The sequence below is a fragment of the Podarcis cretensis genome (assembly GCF_951804945.1).
Source record: "Podarcis cretensis genome assembly, chromosome: 1".
In the NCBI taxonomy this organism is placed as follows: Eukaryota; Metazoa; Chordata; class Lepidosauria; order Squamata; family Lacertidae; genus Podarcis; species Podarcis cretensis.
Genome location: NC_137170.1, coordinates 16,971,979 through 16,996,958, shown reverse-complemented (window position 1 = coordinate 16,996,958; position 24,980 = coordinate 16,971,979). Strand labels below are relative to the sequence as shown.

Genomic DNA, 24,980 nt, shown 5'->3' with positions numbered 1-24,980 from the left:
CCTGTGGAACGCCCTCCCATCAGATGTCAAGGAAATAAACAACTATCTGACTTTTGGAAGACATCTGAAGGCAGCCCTGTTTAGGGAATTTTTTAATGTTTCATGATTTATCGTGTTTTTAATATTTTGTTGGGAGCTGCCCAGAGTGGCTGGGGAAACCCATCCAGATGGGCAGGGTATAAACAATAAATTATTACTATCATCATTATAAGTTTATATTATTTCCCTTCTTTTTCCTCTTTTCCTTCTTTCTGCATTTCTGTCCTAGTTGGTTGTATTTTCATATAGCATGTCTCTCCTTTGTCAGTTTTCATCCACACAGTAGTTTAGAATTCTAGCATGAACCTGTTACTAGCCACCTTGATTTTGCAACTGCTGTTTGCCTAAAGGACCTTTTAACTGAGCTACTGTGCGAATGCTGATGGTAGTGGCAGACTAATGACTACTGATAGAGTAGCCAACAATGCATGTTAAATCTGCACAGTGAAAGAAAATGCTGAGTAGACAGTATTAAAAGTTGATTTACACTAACTGGATGTCAGTAATCCATTGATACATTGGTTTTAAAGTAACATGGATTACTTCATTGAAGATTTGGCAGTCTGTATTTTTTTTGCTTCACCACTTGTGGCTGTCCAGTCATTCTGTCCTAAGCATGAGTAATATCACTCTGCGCAGTCACATACACAGAGTATATGGCACACCTTCGTACGTGTTTAACTTGCATGATGCAAGGAGCCATAAAACTGGTTTGTCTTTTGTATCTGATGGCCTAACATGTGAGAGATTATTTTTGCAGAATAACTTAACTTCTCTGGCAGGGAGTGCTGCCTAATTCAGGTGACGAGCTTTTACTTTCTCTCCCCACCCCCAATACCATTTTCTAATCTGCTAATTTTAGCTTAAGAAATGAGCTAATAGAGTAACCAAAATTCTCCCACCACTGCCAGTGGCTGTAATCTTATCAGGAAAATACCTTGTAGAGACAATACAGCTGTGTCCAGGAAACATTTTAGCCCAGTATGTCTGCATAATGTTGCATAATTTTCACATCAGTTGCTAGAAACATGTTAGATGTAGTTTCAAGTATTGGCAATGTTCTTACTTCTTTTACTGAGGCTTCTGTTACTGCGTGGAATTTTGTAATATGGACGATTAATGTTAAAATTGCTGAAATTATAGCACTGATATTCAAGAGGAAAGCAATACAACATCTAAAGAGTGCTTGTTTTTTGGTGTTGAGAAGTTATAATGCATACTTTAGCTAATGGAAGCATCCAGTGACTAATTTCTGGTTTTTATGGTGTGTATGTATTTTGAAATAATCAAACTTCCAGAAGAGATATTATGTAATTATTACTTTTAGAAGACATCTGAAGGCAGCCCTGTTTAGGGAAGCTTTTAATGTTTAATAGACTATTGTATTTTTATATTCTGTTGGAAGCCGCCCAGATGGGCAGGGTATAAATTATTATTATTATTATTATTATTATTATTATTATTATTATTATCGTCATTCTGAAGCCAAAATTTTACTTTATAGGACAATACATGGCTTGATTTACAATGCTCTGAAACTATTCATGGAGATGAACCAAAAACTGTTTGATGACTGCACACAGCAATTTAAAGCAGAAAAAGTTAAGTAAGTTTCCTCTTGAACATCTTCCTTTTTTCCCCTTTCATTTTGTTTTCCACTGATTTATTAGAATAAGCACTATCTCATATATATATATATATATATATATATATATATATATATATATAAACAATAACAACTATTTAGCTCCTTGAAAATGTTCTCTTCCTGCTATTATCATCATGATTGGTTTATATTGCATGCCCGTATATTGTTTCACAGTGCTTACTGGAGCTGTGTGAAACCCATTAATCTCAGTCAAAAATGGGCTGATTCACAATTAACCGTCTTGTGTTGGAGAATACTTGGGGGAGGCTTGAGCAATTTCTGGGATTCATCCAGAGCTCAAAAAGTCCCAGCCCTAGGAAACACCTCTATCATCAGATTGCAGAGTGTCAGTCCCTCTTCTTCCTTTTCTACACTTCACCAGATTAAAAGTTGTGGAGGAGAAAGAGGGGAAGCCCCACAAAAGCCAATGGCTCTCTGCCCTAAATGTTGCTGAGCATGCTCAGCAATCCCATTGTCCACAGGAACTCTGGGAGTTTTATTCATGTTCCTCCAGGAAGAACAGAGAATTTTATTTCCTGGAGTAAGCAGAAATATTTATACCCTGCATTTCCTCATATATTTCAAGGGGCAGCTTTGAAATGGGAGAGGGGGCCATATTACTTGTGGCCGGTGCATAAAGAAGAATGGAAAAATTGCATAAGCAACCCTCAAGTTTTACCCATAGCTGCTATATTCTCTCCCTCCCAAGGCTAGCCCTATGATGAGGCAAGGTGAACCACAATGCATACTGCCCACGAAGCTGATTGTCACTGCCTGTTATGCTTTTATATTTGTTGGAAGCTGCCCAGAGTGGCTGGGTACAAATAATAAAATTATTGTTGTTACTGCCCACCATCGCAACCATCCTTCCACTACTGCCTGGTCACCATGGACCACCAGCACAAGGCATTGAGTGGCGGTGCTCTTAACAGCAGGTCTGTCCAGAGCATGGATCTCACCACTCCTCATCCTGAGGCTTTGTGGGTGAAGTAGCCACAGAAATTTGGCCACCAGAGTGCCATCATTTTGCCATAACAGCAGCCAACACTACACAGAACCAGTCTGTTTAAACAGCTTTTACCATCGTTTCAGCTAAGTGGTGGCATAGGCAATCTTTGTGGTCACTTCAAACCTAATGCCTCATTCTGAGGAAAAACTACCTCAAGCAGGGCACAGCGTTTTACCAGCCCTACACAAATACACACCCCTTCAAAATTTGGTTAAGTGGGGTGGGAAAAGATACTTCCAGCCATGGCAAGGTTTGGAGTGGGGTTGAGCTTATCTTGTAATGACTAAGGGTTTTCTGGTATGTGGAGGAGTGGGGAGAGGATCGTTTCTGAAATTATTTTCTAATCCCAATATGTACTATTCATATTATCTTACAGCTGTTTAACCCTCTGTTATATTTAAATATATGTCCGACGTTAAACAAGTAAATACAAAAGAAACACCCTGTCCTTTTCTGTAGTGTCAAAAGCAATTTAGTAATTTGATTTATTTGAAAAGTTCATTGAGCTTTTTCTGTGACGTGTGTGGGTTTTTTCCCCTAGGGAGAAGCTAAAAATGAAGGAACGGGAAGAAGCTTGGGTTAAAATAGAAAATCTAGCCAAATCAAATCCCCAGGTATTTCAAAAACGTTCAGAGGCTGAACATTTCAACTGTACATTAGATACTGCTGGAACAATAAGGGCCACCATGAATGTAACATTTCCTTACTCACATTTTTTAAAGTAATTAAAGAAGATGACTCGGTGTGGCTGAAGTGTGCATCTTTGGGTGGTTTCCAATTGTCCGTGTGGCAATAACAAATACCACACAATAGCCTGGTTGTTAAAAGCGCTTCATCACATGGTCAGTCTTTAATAAATACTTCTTCTAAGAGCTGTAGCTGCCACAGGTGAGCCAGAGAACAGTATTCATGTATGAACCAATTATTGACAAGCCAACAGAATCCACTGTTTGTATGTACTGTTGGAAAAGTCCACGCAGAAAACACCATACATAATTTCTGGGAGAGGTCCCAGGAACCTTGCAAGATGCTGCTCTCATACTTGTGACTCATCAGACACCACAAATGCGGGTTTAGGTGTTTTCCACATACTTCTTAACCCTCGCCTGAAAAAAAGAGGACTAGCAAAATATTTAATTAGAACTAGCCCTAATATTCCTTGCCTGTTGAGATCAAGCAGGTGCCTTCACTGTACTCTTTTTTGGCCCCTGCTTGGACAAGCTGACCCAGATGCTTAGGAAGTTGAGGTCATTTTAATCTGTTTTAGTATTTTACCTTTTGTATGTTTTAAAGTAGGGTTGTGGGGTTTTTTTTACTCCTTTTTATTGTTTTATCATTTTGTAAACTGCTTTGAGTATTTTTTTTTAAATCAAGTGGTGTACACATTTTATGAAATAAAGAAATAATTCAAGTGATACATTAAATCTGTAAGGGTGTTTTAAAATGGCATTGTGCCAGTGGTCTGTTGGCAGACTTGGTCACAACCGCTTTTGAGATCTCTCTCTCCCCCCCCCCCCCAATTCAAGTGGTATATAAATTTCATGGAATAAAACAAATAGATTAAAATCCCTCTGGTTTGTATCCAGAGTAGCCCTTCTGTTCACCAAAGGGTGGGAGATCTAGTAGAAGGAAGGAGGCTGATTTCTCCAATTCCCCCTGCAGCCTCTTACACCACTTCACACGCTGTTCTGTAGGGTCCTCCATCCCTCCTCCGGTTCAGGTTTTCAGGAGGCACAGAGCTGAATTTGGAATTGGCAGGAATTACCTCTCTTCTGTGAGCTGAACTTCACTCATGGGATTGAACTGCAGCAATAGGACTCTCTTTTAGCACATCTACAGTAGAAATTTAAACTAGTTTTCAAATTGGTTTAATTGGAGGTCAACAAGAAGGAGTATTGGAAATCTTTGTTCTATAAAAAGAACTGAAAGTTCCAGAATTCCTCAGTTAGGAATCATGACAATTTAAACAGGTCTGAAAACTATTTTAAGTTTTAGTGCAGACATATCATTTGCTGAGCAATTTTCTGTTGTTGTTGAATGGCAATCTGGTTTAAATCTCCAGCTAACATTGTAGTAGCTATGGAGAAGATTGTTACTAGAAGTACATATTCACATAATTTTATTTGGATGAATTTGAGTATGCTGCAGCATTTATTCTATCAGATAGCGTGTCTGAAGCAGCCAAAGAATATTGACAACACTCCTAGTAGAAAAGTTTATTGATTAAGACCTTACTGGGATTGTACTTGACCCTAGACATACTTACAGAGAAGGAAATCCTGTGAAACTTGGTGGGATTTATTTCTGAGTAAAGATGTGTAAAATTGTGAAGGGAGTAAACTACGAAAGGAGTCTAGAATTGGCATTGATGTTAGCTATGCAAATATGGTCAGTCGCTACAACTGCCATGGTTTTTGAGGCACAGAGGTGGTAATCCTACATAGAAATAAACCCTGTTGAACACTGTGGGAACATAGAAATTTGCTACCATGATACCTTTTTTAAAATAGACTTCTTTTTCAAACAATATTAAGTAAATTACCATTGGTTTTGTTTTGCTTTGTAATACGTTGCTTTATTAAATTACATAAAAGAAGATTTGGTGTGAAAGTACACCAATGCCAATGTTGATCTCAGAATTTGTAATTCTTACACTTTTTATAAAGTAATCATGCATGCTGCTTGTGTGGATCAGTTTGTATAAATAGTGGACCCAATTACATATAAACATAATGTTGTTCAGGTTAATTTAGTATCAGTGATAAGTTATTATAAAATGAGTTTCATGCAGAAAATATATTAAAGGATTAATTGGTCTGTTGGATAATTGTTCAAATTAGTGACTTATCTTCGAGCAGATTTGCTGACTCATAAAACTTCATTGGCCCCATTTGCACATCCCAGTAGGCCATAGTTCATGGTTTACCATGATCCTGCCTGCTTTGTTGCTTCTGGATAGCACTTAAGAGAAACAAACCATGATCCTTGGCTTATAGTTGCATCCAAACTGGATATCATAGTTTGTCTGGGTGAAACAAACCACAATCCCTGGTTTGGATATAATGCTATCATCTATGTTTTACTGAGGTGCAAACAAGACCATATAGTCTCTTGATTCAGGTAGGTAGTTGTGTTGGTCTGATGCAGTAAAAATAAAATAAAAATTGCCCAGTAGCACCTTAGAGACCAACTAAGTTTGTTCTGGGTATAAGCTTTCGTGTGCATGCACACTTGGTATCTGAAGAAGCGTGCATGCACACGAAAGCTGATACCCAGAACAAACTTAGTTGGTCTCTAAGGTGCTACTGGGCAAATTTTTTTATTTATTTAATATTGCTTCTTATTATTGGGAAGTGCTGATACCAATAATTGGGCTAATGCAAATATTTTAGCATGCTGGTCTTCTTTTCCTGGCATACCTTTAGCCACCATTTTGTGCAATGATCGGTCTTAAATTCTTCTACTAAATTTTAAAATGGTAGCTCATCAACCAGTATAAAAATGTTCACTCTAAAGGTTACTTTTGATTGTATCTTGGGTCCTAGGAGCTAGTTTAGGGTTTGACTGAACATACCCGACTGTTTCTCATTTGAATTTCCCATCACACCAATTTAGCGTGTCTAGTTTGGAAATTCTTCAACGTCTCAAAGGTGGTGCAGGATAAGGGGGCTGGGTGCATAAAGCCAAACTAGGAGAACCATATTGTTTCATATTTCCATTGCAGAAACGTAATAGCCCTTCTGGATCAGAGCAATAGTGCATTATTCAGCATCTTGTTTCCCACAACAACCAGTCAGATGTTCTGGGAAGCCTCACAAGTAAGGCATTCCCCTTTAAAGCCATTTAAGCTAGTGGTCATAACCTCCTTCTCTGGCAGCAGATTCCATAAATTAAGCACTGTGTGAAGTTATTTTCTGTTTGGTTTTTTTGTTTTTAATCTCCTGCAAATGGGTTTTATTGGATAGAACAACATTTTCTCCCCCTTACACAGTTTCAAAAAACCTCAGTCGTGTCTCACCCTTAGCTAACGGGTTTCAACACTGCCAAAATGAACCTTAGATTATTATTTTTATGCTCATTTCATTATTTCCATTGGACATACGGCTTTATTAGATTTCAACAAGCAGTTTGGACTATCAGATCTCCTGTTTTTTTAAGATAGAAGCTATAACAGTTCATGGTTTAATCCAAAACTCGATTTGTGCAACAAAATGTGTAAATTACTCTTAATCAAGTGTGAGGGTAACATTTCTGTCAGTAAAATTGCTGTTGCTAATCTTAAGCTTTGCCATCAAAAATTCTGACATAAAACATTTTGCATTTGGTTAGTACTCAGTATTTAGTGACACCTGTCTGGTGAGCAGTCCTGTTGCAATGGAAACAGATGGGCCTTTAATTGAAGACTTGCAGGTGCTGAAAAAGACAGTGAAAGAAGAAGCTTGTCCGGTAAGCACATAGGAAGAAAAATTAGCCTACTCGTTCCAAACTTGATTTAGAAATTACTCATTTTGGTTAGTAGTTATGCTTTTCCTCTCTAAATGACAAATTTGAAACGAGCAGAATAATTTTAGTAATTTCTAAGTAGTTTCCTCTTGTCAGTAAAATAGTTATTGTAGCTGTTGACCATGTCCTGTTGCATATGTGAGCAGTGAGAATTCCCCCCCCCCCGTGTTTATTAAGTGGCTTCAGAACCATTTAAAGTGAAGTGGGTATTTCAACGAATATACAGTGGTACCTCGGGTTACATACGCTTCAAGTTACACACTCCGCTAACCCAGAAATAGTGCTTCAGGTTAAGAACTTTGCTTCAGGATGAGAACAGAAATTGTGCTCTGGCGGCGCAGCAGCAGGAGGAGGCATTAGCTAAAGTGGTGCTTCAGGTTAAGAACAGTTTCAGGTTAAGAATGGACCTCCGGAACGAATTAAGTACTTAACCCGAGGTACCACTGCACAGTGAAGAGATTGCTTAACAGAACTTGCTTATTGAAATTCCATGTTTTTTTCTTCCCTCATCCCGTGTCTGCTGCCTATGCACAAGACTGCTCAGCCCTGGCTTCCCTGACGTCAGAGGATTGCCAGTGAGTCCTGATGCCCTCTCTGCCAAAGCCACACTGAGAAATCAACGCACATCTAGTTATCAGGTTCCATGAATGTGGTGCCTGTGGTTGCAATGGCCCCCTTGGGTATCTCCTGGCACCCACAAAGCTTCTAAGCTCACCCCCTAGCTGCCCCTTTTTTCAGAAGGTGTTGAGGGTTTTCCTTGAAAAATGCAGAGAGCTAAAGGAAGAAATTGTAAGACTCCTTTCTGCTTCCTCTTTCAGCTCTGTGTGCTTTTCAAGACCAAGTGAAGTGACCAAGAGGGTAGAGGAAGAGTGAAAGGGGTGGGGGTGGCATGCCACAGGCATCAGGAGTAAAAGAACGGAGAAAAAGCTGTGTCTACACGTACATGCACACACACATAATGAATCCAATAAAATGGATCCAATTGACATTGCAGAATTTTAATAGGTTTGCCCTACCACTACCACCATCAAATCAAAGATCACATGTGCCTCCATAGACTGAACCGTAACCATCACACATCTGGTGGTTTCCAGTTCTGCCAGTACAAAAAAAACATGGTTCTGCAGCACAGATCCTCATAATTTTTTTTGCAAGGGAACATCTCAAAATTAGCATCTAATTATAGGCCACATCTTTGTGCATAGATGTGTTATGTGATTTGTTGGTGGTTTTGTTCTCATCCCGTGTTGAATCATGGGATCTATGCCCTTGGGTGAATGTGTTTGTGGTGCTGGCCACAAGGACCAGATATGTGATCTTTACTGTGCAGTCTACTACTGTGGACTTTCATTTGCTGGTGGGGAGGCAAATTTAAGAGGATAAGTTTTAATTCTACTGGATGCAATTTTTACCCTTTGAAAAACAAAAGGGTATGGGGTGTGTGGGTGTGCACACACGCATACACATGTGTATGCATTAGTGCATGCACATGCACAATTGTGCATGAAGACCGAAGAGGGGAGGGAAGCAATCAGAGGTGGTAGTGTCCAGTGCACTGTCAAAATTCCAGATGTGCTCAGGCTCAAAAAAGTTGGTGATTCCTGGTTTAAACATAGAGATACTGCATATTTAAATATGGTGCAGACGTTAATAACAGTTGGTTTCATTAGAAGGCTTCATTGTCAAGTAGAAACTGGTCCATACTTCAGGGAGATAGAAAATGATCATTGGTTGTTATTCCTGCTCCCTCTACCCCACCCCTCAGCATCTTGGATTTTATAGTCCTGACCTAATTCAGATCCTGCCCATGACTACTTACTACACAGGTTTTTGAGGCTAAAACCGCATAAGGACCGCATAAGGATATAAATTCATTCATTCATTCATTCAGCCTTTATTGGCATAATTTAGACAATAAAATCATAAAAGAGAAAGAAGGAAAAACCCATCCATAAAACATTGGCGATCCAAGCATATTAAACACGTAAAACGTTTATTTCCTGGAATACAGCTGGATGGAAGAACAAAGCTACTGACCCCAACCTCATTGATTATATCAAAGGTTTTGACAGTATCTTACTCCAAGAAACTTGGTTAGTGACTGAATATAAATCATTATAAGGGGGTGGGCAGGTGCTCACCCCCAAACCTATGTCACCTGTGTTTCTCCTACCCCCATTTCTGTCCCTGCAACCCGCTATTTTTTTCCATCCTCAGTGTTGTTGTAGAAGCCTATGCCTGCATTTGAAAGCCTGGTTCACAGCTGCCATAGCACTGCTATGCATCTCTCCAACTGGCAAAAGAGCTGAATGCAAGGCCATGGTCTTTCTCACTTTGGGCCAAATAACAGTAGGAGGCAGGCAGGCAGGCATAGTATAGATGTGTCTCCCCAATAAAGAAAACCATAGTTCTATGTATGGCAGCTGCATATGCATCCATGTACACTACTCTGGACTTACTGACCTACTTGGGTGAGTAATCAAAACATGCCATTCCATCCATTGTAGTGCTACACTGTGCTTCCATGGACCTATGGCTGACTCGTAGGATGGTGCTGTCTTGGTGGTAGCCGCACAATTGGAATGGGCACCTGTAGCCGAAAGAGGGAGTGGGTAGGACAGTTTGCTACACGACTGCTCACCAGGGGGCATGGCTATTAGCCTTAACAACTTACAAATGGTATGATAGTATCTACTGACTGTTAAATTTATGGACTTGGTGGCTTCCCAAAGAACCAGGAGAATCCAAAAATGTATTCAGAGGGGTGCCGTGTATGGATAAGCATTGCATCAACCAAGTCATTCCAGCAGTAGCCAGGTTGTATTGCCAACTTGCTGTCGTAAGCTTGCTAATAATACTTTTCTTCACCCAAAAAACCAACCTATTGTGGATTAAATCATTGCATTAAAAAAAATGCATTTTGATTTTAGGCACAGAAGGAACAGAAAAAGGATCGTGTTATTGTGCGCCGCAAGTCCGAACTGCCTCAGGATATCTATACCATGAAAGCCTTGGAGTCCCATTGCCGAGCTGATGATCTAATAACGCATGATGGGCATTAGACTATTCAAGTGAAATCTTATTTGGAGGAAAACCCTTTTTTCTGGACTCTGTTCCACAGTAGAGAACTTACTTTTTTTGTGCCATACTGATCAGTTACACACAAGTCAAAGCTTTTTCCCCAATCCCATTTCTTTAGGCAATAACTTTGATACAGTATGCGCAGCTCAAGATTAGTTGTTCAAACAATGGTAAATTATCAGATTCCATATGCAGAACCTTGGGTTGACAAGTATTAAACGAAGACAACACTTCCTTGAGGATGTTGGCATAGTACTAGCCAGTCGGAAGCATGCACTTTTCCCCCTCCATATTATTACTGAGAGAAGAACAGCCTTGGCGCAAATCATCAAACACTGTTGCCACACAACCTCCCTAAACCTTTTTGGCTGCTCCACCTTCCCTCTTTTGTGCGGGGCATGGAAAGCAGTTCTGTATATGGAAAACCATGAAACCATAACGTTGATCATATTGTTTGCAGTATGTACACCTGTTGGACTACAGTCGGCTGCAGCTTGTGGCTCATGTACATCATATATGTGCAGGCGCACAAGAAAATGCGTGTGTGACTGCACATTCCTTTTTTTTTCTTTTTCTTTATATGGAACTGCTTTCTGTGTGGGCAAAGTGGCCTTGCATGGGTTTTCCTAATTAGAAGCTGCAGTACAGAAATGCCTGGTAGGCTGAGGCCATTTTCTTTCTATTCTTCCTGTCCCCAAAGTTGGTACTGTGGCAATAGTCGAGTTTTTAAATTCACCGAAAACCTATTAGGCATTTTTATAACACTGAAAAAACTTCCAGGGGGGAAAAAAACAAACCTGCATTACTGCCTTGACAAATTCCTGGAAGCTTGGAAACACACACAGTTAAATTGTTCTCTCAGTTCAGCTTACAGAATGGCAATTTTCATGACAATCTTCAATCACGGCTAATTTCTGGGAGCTCTGAAAATTATTTCAGAGAGAGGCACCCTCAAAGTACTTTATATGGATTGAAGCCATATTTTCCAATCTTTTAGCATGTAATAGAAGCTGAGTATTTTGGAACTGACCTGCTAGAAAAAGAATTTGTGTTCCTAAAACTGAAATCCTGTCTGCCTTGATTAGAAATAAATTGCATTTAAAAAAACAAAAAATAAGTCATTGCATAACACTTACTTTGGTTTTCCCAAAAAGAACTATTATTTCATTTACCAGAATGACTTCAATGTTTTTCTCCCTTACCTGAGTTTTTACTGCATGGCATATTTTGAGCTCTAAGAGTTCTTTTTGTAGACATCATGAGACCAGCTAGCTGGATACATTTCTCTGGATGATATAATTTGATAAGAGTGCAGCATTAGTACCTTTTCATATTATATTTAATAAGGCAACAGATCCTCATTGCATTATGCATTTTTCAGATGCCTGTCTTAAAAGCTGAGAAATGAGTTACAGAAGTTCTGCTGTCATATTGTTTTCTGTGGTGAAAAGCACATGTAAAACATACACACCTCACAAGGAAAAAAAACTCATCCGAGTTACTGTTGATCTTCAAATGCTGCTATATATTCCACAAGATTACGTGCATGTTGTGAGCTCTTTTTTATTGTTGTGGATGGGAAAGCACGAAGAAATTTTCTATATATATATATAGTGCTTTGTCTTCGATATTTGATTTCTCTCAGGGTGGCCAGTATTTTTAGACTTTTGTATCCTGGTTAAGAGCTGGGTTCCAGTTGTGTTTTATTTAGAACCAGCAACTTCTTTCTTTTGTCTCTGGCAGTAGCGAACAGTGTTTTAATGTCTTGATGCAGAAAAAGTTAAAACATGTGGCTTCTTTAAAATAAGTTTTTAAGGAAATGAGGTATCGTGAATCCATTAAAATTATTGTGCGAAACAGGCAGTTATAGTAACCTTGTGCAGATGTAGTACCTGCTGTCTGGTCTCACTTAAAACAAAATGTCCAATATTTATTGCAAAAGCTATGGGGAGAAATCATATGTGGTGTGATGGGAATTAGTGGTAAGGCAGAACTAAATTAATATAAAGACCACTCCAAGCTTCAAATAAAATACCCATTCTGTGTAAAAACAATTCCTGTTAAACTTGAAAATAAATATGGTTTACCATGAAAAAACAAGTAATTTAAAGCAGATTAAAGATGTCTTCCCTTTTTGAAGTGGTGGGAAAGGGTGCTTTTTTAATTGCAAACGGCAACGTCTATATGTATTTTGATATACCATTGTTTGAACTTCCATCTTTAGCTGGTAACCTGTCAAATACCTTTTTATAATTAGGCTGTTCAGTAGGTTCATGAAAGAGGTTTCTGGAAAGAAGCATTCAAACTAATGTTATCCTCTGGGGGAGTGGGAAAATATTGTATATCAATGTTTGGTTGACTGTGTAACGCTCAACGTATAAGATCTTTCACTGTCTAGATTTTATTTTTTCTCTTTACTGAAGATAAACATTCACCAAAAAGCTAACGTTCTGGGATAGGTAGGAAAATTATGCCATGAAAACTTGCTCTTGAGATTTTAGGCCAGTTGACAAACTTGCCTAAGCAATATTCTAAAATTTAGCAGCACTAATTGTTTGGCTTGTTTGTTATCACCATTTTGATGCTCTGTATAAGTTCTGTATTAAATTATTCTAAAAACTAATACATCCAAAATAAAAACGTGCAAATAAAATATAGTTTTGGTGACTGTTGTTCTTCATAAAGTTCAGTGTTAGCCATCTTCCCATGTTCTCCAAAATTTTATGCCTGTACATCAGGAATGTCAAAAAGAATATTACCAAGTGTCTTTTTTTGTGTGTGGCTTTAGTATGGCTTCATTTTAATATTGTACATACATTGTACTTTGTTTTATTGTAATGAGTAATAAAAATGTAGACTTCATATTTTGTACAGAATGGTCCTATGTACAGAATAAAAAGTTCCTAGAAACAGCAAAAAAAAAAAAATTATAGGTAAGTGGCACAATTTTTCTTTATACTATATCTGTATCTTTATGCTTTAGTTGAATGCTATGTTCAAATGTACCAACCTATTTTTAAATATTTTATAATTCAGGTTTTTTTGTTCAGACATTGTTTTATGAAGAAAAACTTCATACACCTGCCATTTAATATGCTCTTTTATCTAGTTTTTAAATTCTAAAACTGGTGTATTATATGGATTAAATAAAGAAGAAATGGAATTTTACCTGCTCATCATAAAACTACGTTTAACTTAAGGAAAGGATCTTCCAGCAAGAGTGCAGATTATGTAGGTATCTAATAAAAAAACCCATACAAAACAAAGTTTCAATAAGGCCTTTTAAGGGGGGCTACATCATCTACAGAAGACTCAAACCATCCAATTGACCATATGTAGAATGATGAAGCAGCCTATATATAGGGGGTGGCCAGGAGAAACCGCTGATCCCATTTCTGTCCCCTTGACAAGTCAGACCTGTGTGTCCACTCTGCCGGTAATTACGAAAGTTGCATAAACTGTTGTGTGAAAAATATGGTTTTTGACAATTGGGTTTTCTTAGTGCAAAACATGGGAGGTTTTAGCACTCTAGTGTCTTGTTGCTCCATGCAAAAAAAATAACTGCTACTCTTAAAGTTAAAACCATAGATAATAATCTCATTACCTAAAATTGAGAAGGATTTTAGGATTTTGTCCCAATCTGTGCTTACTGAAAGACAAATCCATTTTCCTGCAGTTGTTAAAACTACTAAATGTTGCATACAAGCCAGATGAGATCCCTCACCTTTTGATGGTGGCAGACATTCTACTTGGTCGTGTGCCCCCCCCCCAAAAAAAAATATCTTCCAAGTTTACTCTCAAAGTAGAGAACTTTCTTTATAGGAATTTCACTGAGCCATGAACAGAGTGGCCAATTTGACAGTACTGTATAGTGTCAAATTGACCCATTTAATATCTTAAATAACCCAAAGTTTGTCCACTAATATGTGACTCTTGACACAACACACATCATGTAACCATGCCATGGGGTGGAATTTGCTTCCTTTAGAAGCTGGACAAAGTCCAAGCCCCAGCATCTCCCAGGGCAGCCAAAAGAGCTTCCTTGGATTTGAGCAGAGGGGGCTAATCCGTTTTGGCTGGTGGGCTGCATTCACTCCTGACCAACCCTTTGAAGATAGTGTGTCAGTAGTAGGTGCAGCCACCCCAGAGTCTTGCATCAACACAAAAAGGCTGACAGTCCCCGCTCCTCAGCTGGTCCACATCTCTTGTGCTTTTCTCGGTTTAATGCAGAACCTCTTCCGATTTTCCCTGATCCTCCACCGACCCACAGCAAATCCTGAAGGTCGGAGCACCCTCAGCAACTCTGGATTTTGCATTGAGGGTCATGCAGTACTGGAGTCTATGAAAATTGGGTGCCTTGCCTTACACGAATGGAAAGCAATTTCTTCCGGCATAAAACCACCACTGTATGCAGCTCTGCGCTCCGAATGATCATGATTCAGCTTGATAGTATGTCAGTACACTGTGCTCTTCAGGACTACAGTCCATTGTGTGTGGTTGCATCACTACTTGGTGCTACAATTCTGTAGTTAAATGCTGAGACAGAAGGACTAAATCATTCGAAATAGTTACACCTGAAGCCAAGGGTAGCAGCAGGGTGGGCCAGCATCCCACAAACTGACAAATGAACCAAGTATGTGAGCCAATTTGGGGGGGGGGGAGTCAAAATCCTAGCTTGCTTTCCTCCTGAATTAATGAAGAGTCAATTCTTTCATGGTACTCTGAATCAAGGCCAGCACCTAGTAATTGGTCCTGTAGACCTAAGGGGATTTATACTTTGAACAGCAGCCACCTATGCTGCATGGTGTACAGCAGGGAATTTCAGAAGTAGTTAATGACACCTTATGAGGGTCAGTTCTTCAAGCAACAGTAAATAATGCCACTGTAATACCAAGCCCGTAACATTTGTTCATGCATCTCTTGGATTGTTGTCCTAGTCAGGTAGAAGACCAGGACATGAAAACTTGAAAGCAATACATGAACTTTACAGTAAGGTTTTCTGTATCTAGTAGAAACTACATTTTCTCTATACACTTGGTTTGGAATTTGATTAAACCGATCAGCTTTTGTAACAAAAAGCCAGTTTTCATGTTGCAGGGCATGACCACAGCTATGCATCCTTTTAGTTGGCTGTTGCATACCTGCATTCAAACATTAGTGCAGCAATCCTCAAATATTTTTGATGTTGCTATATAGATGAGGACCAAATTAGGTGTAACAGCAAAGATGCAAACCGATTTACTGGGTGAGGGAAGCAGAGAGCATGTAAAGGTCTATTATCCAGAGAGAAACCTGGCATTAATCATGAAAAAATAATGGCGCTTTGGGATGTAGTCTCCTTAAATAATACATTTCTCTTGCTACATTATGCCTAACCTCATGCAACTGTCACTCATAAAAAATTAAAGAGAAAAATGTTGCTGTGTAGCTAAGTTTATTTTCTGTGTTTGATAACCCTCGAGGCAGTAACATATATCGGATTGTTCTCTCTAGGCATAATGGTTAGCTGCAAGCGGGAAAGAAATCGAGGCTGCAGTCCATGACACTTTTACTAGGGAAGATTGAACTCAGGTTTACTTCTAAGTCTTAAACATGCTTAGAATTCCACAGCATATATTGGAATGCTACAACATTGCAAGGGACCACAAGGCTATCCTAGCCAACCCCTTTCCCTAGACATATTCCACTATGGAGCAAACTCGACACAAATTAAATTCTGCAGTCCAAGCTGCACTCAGTTGCATGCAGAAAACAGTCTTATTCAATTCTTGAAATAAAAAAGGGAAAGCCACCCCTACCCCCATTGTCTCTTATTAATGGAATGGCATGGCTGCATTGTTTTGGGGATATCTACCCTTTATACCAACGGGACGCAGGTGGTGCTGTGGTCTAAACCACTGGGTCTCTTGGGCTTGCTGATTGGAAGGTTGGCCGTTCGAATCCATGCAAAGGGGTGAGCTCCCGTTGCTATGCCCCAGCTCCTGCCAACCAAGCACACCAGTGCAAGTAGATAAATAGGTACTGCTGTGGCAGGAAGGTAAATGGCATTTCTGTGCGCTCTGGCACTCGTCCCAGTGTCCTGTTGCACCAGAAGCGGTTTATGCTGGCCACATGACCCGGAAAGCTGTCTGTGGACAAACGCCGGCTCCCTTGGCCTGAAAAACGATATGAGCGCCACACCATAGTCGCCTTTGACTGCACTTAACCGTCCAGGGTCCTTTACCTTTCTACCTTACCCTTTATACCACCTTTAAAAAAAAATAAGGAAGTTTATCCCCTTCGGTCCATTTTTCCCCTGTAACAAAGTCATGCAGAGATGTTCAAAGAAGGTAAGGTTCTTTTAATAAGTGGAAGATTGGTGCACTGATCTCTCATGGTAAACTAATTAGGGAGTAGTCTTCTGGCCATGGCACTGAGACAAGAATCAGAAAGCAGAGCAAATTAAGGACAAAAGTTCCTTATCTTGTATTTCTTTCCACTTCAGTAAGGTCAAGAGTGCTTCCTGCCTGCCTGTTCTCATTGAAGATTTTGTAGTCAAAACAAAAAGGGCCATCAGTGTGGACCTTTGAGTTCAGGCAATAGTTAAGTTCTCAAAAAAGAGATAACAGCACTCATGACCTTGAAATAACACCCTTTGGTGCCGAAGCCCCTTCCCTCTTTTCAGCAATGCATGAGCTGCTTCTGTGGTTACTCAGTAGTGATGGAGGCCCACTCTGCACCTGCTTAAGGACAGGCTCAACTGCTTCCCTGGGTGTAACAATCTTGAACCCTGCCATTGAAATCACATACTAGGTAGGACTGACCATTGGGGAAGACCCAGTAGAGTTTTAACCATGGTCTCAAGGAACCCATGCTCACCTCTTCCACCCTGGTACACTTAACTATGTAGCCTCTAAAAGAAGCCAACCATCCCACAGAAATGGCTGCCATTATCACAGAACCAGAACCACCATTTGTTGCAACAAGTTAGTAGCTTGGGTTCAAGGGCCTCCAGCACGTTGAGGTTGTCTTCAGCACAATCTTGGCATGCTGGAAAGCATTGTTCATTCACAAGCTTTTATTATTTCTGCTCAAGCTGCTCTTTGGGAAGTGGTGTGCGGTTATGCTGAGGTAGGTGCCACCACAGAGGCTCCCAACATGTCCGGGTCCCAAGCTGGATCTACTGCAATAATTTGCATGGGGAGGGCAGGGCAAGGCTTGAACACGTAGGCTATTCTCTCCAGCACTCTGGTGTTGGTTTCCAGAAAATCCACTAGCACCGTGTGTTGAGGAATGACCCTTTCCCTATTTTGGAGTACCGCTATCCTGGATGAGAGACGAGCCTTGAGCATTCCTTAGCCATCGATACCATCTTAATTGCAACCCAAGACCATCTTCCCATCCATAGCTGAGCGTGTTCCAACGAGAAGGAATACCTTGTGCATGCATGTTTGAGTTACAGTGTTGTAGGGGGCCTTGTGCTCTGACCCACTCCCTTTGATGCAAAAGATCCAGTTCGAACATTCCCTAACAAATTGCTTCGTTACGCAGCACAAAGTTAAACCATGGGATCACACAAGATGTAGCGATGGCCATCGACTTGGGACAGCTCTCAAAGAGGATTGGGCAGGTGATGAAGGCTATCAATGGCTGCTAGCCAAAATGGCTATGTTCTGTCTCTGCTGTCGGAGGCAGTATGCCCCTGAATACCTGTTTCTGAGACTCCCAGGTTGGAGAGAGTGCTGTTGCTCTCTGGTCCTGCTTGTGGGTTTCCCATAGGTTGTCCGCTACAGGAAGAGGATACTGGGCTATGGGTCACTGGCCTCATCCAACAGGCTCTTGTGATATGGCTGCCCAGCTTCTTCTGCTTGAAGACCTCCAGCAGGGGAAAGTCCGCTATCCCTGTATGAGCCAGGATGGGAACCAGTGGCCCTCCAGATGTTGCTGAACTATAACTCCCATCATCACTGACCACACTGGCAGGGGCTGAATAGGGTCCAGAAACATCCCTGCTCTATGCAATCCAACCCATTGATTATCTGCTCATCTTCCAGAATGGTAAATCCTTTAGATCAGTTTCCCAAACTTGGTTCTCCAGCTGTTGGTGTGTGTGTGTGTGTGTTTTGACTACAATTCCCATCATTCCTGACCACTGGTCCTGCTAAGCTAGGGATGGTGGGAGTATTAGTCCAAAAACAGTTGGAGTTTGGGAAATCATGCTCTCTGGGGCAAATCTCTGTCCCTCTAGTCTCTTACTCATAAGTAAGCCCCTCGTTACCCGTGCTTAAAGACTACAGCAAGCGGGCTGCCTCATCCTACACGTGTTTACCCAGAAAGAATTCCCATATTGTTTCCTAGGCTTCTTTACCAGCCCGAGTCTGCTGAGAAGTACACTCATTGTGTCTAAGCCCCATGTGAGAAGTGTGGCTAAGATTGTACTGTAGTCGTTTTGCCTACTCAGTTCAAGTGGGGCTTGGTGCAGAAGGCCGCAGAGTTAACTCCTTATCCGTAGCCGAAAAAATCAGAAATGCATCACACTCGGCGCGCTGCAATCCGGAGCGAAGCTCTGCAGCGCAACTCTCTGGAAGCAAGGAAGCAAGAGGCTGCGTAATGACAGCCTCAAAACTGCCTCTTCATTGCTCCGGCGGAAACAGTCGCAGTGCAATCTGGAACAAGTAGTTTTTCTCCTGCAGCCTTTGGCTTCGAAAAAAAGATTTCCTGAGAATAAGCAGGAAGGCGGGGTCACAAATCTGACATTTGCGCCCTATTGAGTTCTGCTTCCTGGAGAAAGAAACAGCCTGGGCGTTGCGTTTGCTTTACATTATCTCTAGAAAACACACACACACAAACTTTAATTTTAACTGTGTAATTAATTTTATTCTGTCCTGTGTTTTTCATCTCTTGTACTGTAATGGCTTTGGCTAGACAATTTTTTAAAAAAAATAGTCCCATGTCTAAAGGATGCTTACATTTACATTTAAAACATCATCGTATTTACCAGCTTACGAGAGTGGCAGAATTTAACAGCGCAATCCTGCAGATACCTACTCAAAAGCAAACCCCACTGAGCTCCTTTTGCAGAAAACCGGGACCTGAGGATTCCACTCTCATAAGTAGCTTTCCAATCAGGAAAACACGCATCGCATACTAGCGTGCTTCCTTCGGTTGTGCCAAAAACTACATATGAAAATCCAAAAGAGACAAGTAATTTTTGAATATTGTTAATGCCCTTCCTCCCAAAGGAGCCCAGGAATGCAAGTAATCCTCAGGATTGAAACCTGAGGGTTTTCTCATATTATTACTATTATCTTATTTATTTATTTATTTATTTATTTATACATACATACATACATACATACATACCCCACTTTTCCCCCTGACAGGGACTCCAAATGGCTTACGGGGGGGGGGAGAGAATAAGAGCAGCTTAAAAACACAGGGAAAACCCAATAATTAAAAAAATTAACATGGATAAGTTCAAACTTATTTAATACATATGCTGATCATCGCAATGCTGTAAATCCAACTTGCATTCTAAGCAAATCAGAGCCCCACCGCCGGAAACGTGAACTACATTGCCCGCGTGATGCTCAGGAGGGGGGGGGGAACGGGTGTCCCCTTTCAGATGCATGTCGGGACTTGTAGTCCATCCTACCCCAGTCCCCCCTCTTCAGCTACAAGCCCGACTACGCTTCCCATCATCCTCCGGGGCGGCTCTGACGGCAAGAGGCGGTGGTTAAAAGAGCGGCGGGGCGGACACGGCGGGCTCAGTACCGCTGAGCCGTAGAACTCAGCGGTCGTCAGGGGAGTTTGCTGCGTCTCGTCTCTAGCGGGGTTTTCTCTATCGGCTTCGAGGGGTGGGGGAGAATCCCACGAACCCTCAGCAGCCATGTCCGACTCGGTAGGGGGAGGCGGCGGCGGCGGAGGAGGGGGAGAGGACGGCGGGCTGGAGGTGACCGGCTCGGCGGTGCAGAACGTGGCGGACGTGTCGGTGCTGCAGAAGCACCTGCGCAAGCTGGTGCCGCTGCTGCTGGAGGATGGCGGCGAGGCGCCGGCCGCGCTGGAGGCGGCGCTGGAGGAGAAAGGCGCCGTGGAGCAGATGCGCAAGTTCCTCTCCGACCCGCAGGTCCACGCCGTGCTGGTCGAGCGCTCCACCCTCAAGGGTGAGTCGGCAGCCCAGAGACACCCCAGTCCCACCAGCCCCGCCCGACCGACCGACCGCCTGCGTGTTTCAGGGCGGCGGCTTCCTCGCTCGCTTTCTGCGGGAGGCCTTGAGGTTTTCCCTTCCAGCTGGGGATAAACAAGGGAGGAGCAGCGGAGGGGAAGGAGGAGGATGGAGAGAGGGGTGGGGCCGCTGGGGAAGACGGAGGCAGCCGGCGCCGCCGCTCCCTCGGCTGTCAAAATGGCGCCGGCGCCGCCGCTTTGTCTTCTTAATGCTGGCGGGCTGAGGGAGCCCGTCCTTCACCGCCATTAATCTCCCCCCCCCCTTCGCCAGCACCAGGAATAAATCTCTTTTCCCGCACATCTGCCCTCTCCGTGGCCTGATCCGGCAGTCTCCTCATCAACGCATCTTCCTCTTCAACCAGGCCTTGGGCTGATGAACCATCACTTTCAATGTGGGAGGGGAGCGGGGGTTGGTTGTTGGTTGGGTTTGTTATTCTTTTCGTTGTGGGTTTTTTGTTTTTTTCTGGTCTTGTTCTGTATTTTTTTTTTTTTAAATGCTGCGAACCTCTCCAGGATCTTTGGGTGACAGGCAATAGGCAGATCTAATAAAGAATACAGTAATGTATATCTTATCTAGATCTGTGTGAGTAAAGCCTTTTTTGCAAGTCGATACAGTGACCCTCAATGCCACAAATAAAATAGTTCAAATCGGGCCACACCTGCCTGTGTGGAGCTTGCACAGATAGCAAGCTGCCTCACACCATTTCAAATTATTTCTGTTTAATGTGGGTGCACTGGCATTATCTATCCTCGTTCTTCTCAACACACACACACACACACACCTGCCAACTGAGGCGGAGGTTTCGTGCATCTGGGCTCTAATCCATGCTATCACCTCGCACCATAAAAGAAATATTTAGGATGCAGCGAGGCTTGTTTTTGCTGCAACGTGCTGGACAAAGCCACCGCTCTGGAAATTGTCACATGCCTCTTTGTTGTCCAGACAGGCAGATGATCTTTGGGGATTCGGGCAGAGTGAGGCCTTTCCACATGTAAAATGAGCATGATCACTGGCTGGGTTAATAGTCCAAGGTACAGCACACAGTAATGCTCTGCTTGCGTGAGAGGAATTCCCAGTGTGGGATTGACTTCTTCTGAGCACTGTGATGCAGAGTACGCTGAAGGTGGATAGTAGGGTTGCCAAGTCGCCAGAAAGACAGACCGCCATCTGGTTGGCTTCTATGCCTTTGACAACAGCTTGGTGTGCCAGAATCAGTAGGTGAAGCTTTTCCTGGCATGGAGATAAACAGGGTTGCTGTTTCTTGCCTGATGTTAAAATTGACAACCCTGAGTTCAAGGGCAAAATGACAAGTGTTCCACTTTCACAGGGTTGTTAGGTTATCTATATTGGCACAGTACAGTATTTTCTAATCCAGTTTCACCTCATCAGGAACTAGATTCCATGCTTTGCTTGGGGTTGGACTAGATGACCCTTGGGCTTCCTTCCTACCAGTCTTAGAAACTCAGATATATAAGCCAAATTGCATCTTAAACCTAGGTTCTGGTCTCCAGAACGGAATGTGTATGTGCCTTTTCATTTCTATACTGCTTTATATTTTAAAGAAAAAATCTGAGTGGTTTACAGCACATTAAAACATCAAATAAAACAATCCAGAATAAAACACATTCCAAGTTTGAAGGATATTTCAGATCCTTCTAAGTGACATTTTGTTTTTCCCGTATTTATTTACCTACTTATTTTATATACTGTAGCTGCCCCATAGCAGAAGAACTCTGGGAAACCAGTGTGGTGTATGTTCAGAGTGTCTGACTAGGACCTGGGATTAAGGGTTCATGAAGCTCATTTCTTGACCTTGGGCCTGTCACAGCTTCTTAACCTACGTCAAAGGGTCATTGTAGGGATTAACTGAGGAGGGGATAAATCATGTACTCCTTGGATAAAAAGATGGGCTGTAAATATAATAAACTCTTCTTGCGTGCTTAAGAAAGCTGCAGCATCCAGCCAGATGAAGATGTCAGTTGCCAACCTGGCATCCAGAGATATCCATGTGGTCAAAATTGGACCCACTAGCAAAACGTGCCTGGCACCTGGGGAATTTCTAACACTGCTTCCAACTCTACAGTTCTATGCAGAACTGCACTAAGAATGACAAATGGTGACATTCTGGTTCACCTCATCTTATCTCCAGTTGTCCTTTGGCAGAACTGGACAACATGGATACCACACTCTTTTGGCTTATAGGTTGTCAACTAGAAGGGCAGACCAGTACCTGGGGATTGTTGGGTGGCCGTTAATTGTATATCCCATGCTTCCATGTATGGGAGGATTAGCCTATTTGCTTCCACTCACATCTTCCCTAGTTCCCTACAGATTGGGCAAGTAGTAAGCACAGGATCATTCTAGTCTTCAAACCCTTCCTCTCTTGGTCAGCAAACACCATAAGTCTCATTGTAGAGAAAAATATGTGTTGCGTGCCAGATCTTCTATGTATGTCTTTGTAGGAACTTGAGGTATAATGCCATAAGGAAGTACCGGTATATCTGTTCTTGCATGCAGTTTACACTTATATGGAGGCCATGTATTTCTAAATTCATTTGTTGAAGGCATTTTTAGGACATGGAAGAAGGGCCTCTCGGGGTCTAGGTAGGTTCATATGGAGAGAGGTGGTCCTTGAGGTACTGCAGTCCTGAGTTGTTTATATAGCAAGGGAAGCATGGTACTTTCTGGGTAAGCCATCATTCTAGACAGTTGGTGGACTTTTTATATCAATCATGCTATCAGTCATAGCCTGCCAATGGTCAGGATCTGTAATGATGACAGTTGTGGTCCAACAACATCTGAAAGGCCACAGGTTTGTTATGTACACAGTGGTTCTCAAGATGCAATGTCAGTAATCCCAGCACTCCAGCTACTGTAATTGCATCTCCTCTGCCATTCTCCAAGCTGGCTGGGGTATATGAATGTGTGTGGGTTGTTGTTTTTAAGGCATGCTGATAAGATTACAGATGGCTCTCAGTTTATATTGGGATTACATTCCAGGGATAGTGCCTAACACCAAAATTGCATATAGCTGGGTTCAGTGGCAGGTGGGATTGTTAGTCTTTTTTCCTCTGATGTCCGCCCCCTTTTTATTTTCTAATTTTACCAAGTGCATAAAGTTAAATGTGCGTAAGTTGCAAGTTACGTGCACTGTAGTCAGCAGTATATCACAGTCCAAAAGGAAAAAGTCTCTATATATGTTACAGTGGTAACGTGTTGATTGGCTACTAATGTAAATTTGGCCTTTGGAAAGCTTTTAGTGAATTATTGAGATTTTGCATCAGCTTAAGTTTGGCCTTTTTGGAAAGCTTTTACTATCAGCTACTGTAGATGGAGGTTTTCTAAGTATTATTTGTAACTATAATCTTCTGCAAGAATTTGCTGTTGGTAAGCACCCTGCCCCCACTTTCGAGCATTGTTAATCCCTCCCCAGGAGGTGCTTCCCATTTTCCAAACATTAACTCTGTTGGCAGGATTTCTCTGTGCCCAGGTGTCACCTCAGAAAGACAGCCTGGCTGCTTGCTGAGTTCTGCTGGCTGCTTAGATAAACAAGAGAACTTTCATAGAGGACTGAGCTATGTAAATTTAAACATAAAAAGTATAATATTTGTTTTAGATAGACTAGAACTAGAGAGCTTATTGGGATAGCTAACATCGTGCCTTCCAGATGTTTGAGACTGAAGCACCTATCAGCCCTAGTCAGCATTGCCCGTGACAGATGGTGGGAATTGGAGTCTGAAAGTGCACCATGTTCGCTACCCCTGGCATAGATTTTTTTTTAAGTCCCTGAGCAATAATAGTTATTCCAGGCTAGGGTTGCCATATTTCAAAAAGTAAAAACCTGGTTACCCTGCAGATTTTCGATTGACTTGCCTAAGATCCAGGACAATGCACCGCCTTTCAGAAATTCCCCCCAAATGTCAATTCCACCTTTGAAATCCTGGTAATGTCTGAGAAAATCCAGACTTATGGTTGCCATATTCTAGGCCTAGCATAACTTTCTCTGTGATTCATGAGCAGATTTAATGAGTGTAAACAGACCAATTGTAATTCCATGACTAAATCATAGTCCTGGAATAGTTCTAATGATCCCCCCCCCCCTTTGTGAACTATTAAAGTTTTTTGTGGGTGATTGCCTACTAAGTCATATACAAATTTAATAATAAATACTGTAAATAGACCATTAAGTTTATTGATTTCAATGGGTCTACTCTAAGCATGAATTAATTGGCTGTCCCCCTGTATCTTTTTGATAGGCAATGTGCCTGAAGAGTTTGGGTTGTAGTGCAGATAGTGTAGCAGTTGCTAATGCAATGTTAAATATAAACCAAAGAGAGCTCTATGAGTCTTACTGGAGCCCTGCTGAATGTAATGCATCCTAGTTGTTAATGTTGATTCATTACATCATTGCCATTTGCTCCTGAAAAACTTGCAGGCTTAAACAGTGGCTTATTGTTGAGATAAATGCTTCCATCTTCCTCGAGATCCGAACTGTA

At 41.6% G+C, this 24,980-nt stretch overlaps 2 protein-coding genes across 7 annotated transcripts in view; both read left to right on the top strand.

Annotated features, from left to right (window-relative positions):
* Positions 1 to 13,142, top strand: part of PPP2R5C (protein phosphatase 2 regulatory subunit B'gamma) — a 77,166-nt gene extending 64,024 nt beyond the window's left edge. For 4 of the 6 annotated variants that reach the window (XM_079948651.1, XM_079948650.1, XM_079948655.1 and 1 more), the window contains 4 exons: positions 1,544 to 1,645; positions 3,238 to 3,310; positions 7,026 to 7,142; positions 10,130 to 13,142. In XM_079948651.1, coding sequence (XP_079804777.1) covers positions 1,544 to 1,645; positions 3,238 to 3,310; positions 7,026 to 7,142; positions 10,130 to 10,261 — 424 coding nt within the window. In that variant the 3' untranslated portion in view covers positions 10,262 to 13,142. The remainder of the gene's footprint in view (positions 1 to 1,543; positions 1,646 to 3,237; positions 3,311 to 7,025; positions 7,143 to 10,129) is intronic. The other 2 variants (XM_079948652.1, XM_079948654.1) reach the window with 1 other exon arrangement.
* A 6,897-nt stretch (positions 13,143 to 20,039) lies between these two features.
* DYNC1H1 (dynein cytoplasmic 1 heavy chain 1) overlaps positions 20,040 to 24,980 on the top strand; it is a 57,016-nt gene continuing 52,075 nt past the window's right edge. Inside the window, exon 1 of the mRNA XM_079947632.1 lies at positions 20,040 to 20,422. Coding sequence (XP_079803758.1) covers positions 20,149 to 20,422 — 274 coding nt within the window. The 5' untranslated portion in view covers positions 20,040 to 20,148. The remainder of the gene's footprint in view (positions 20,423 to 24,980) is intronic.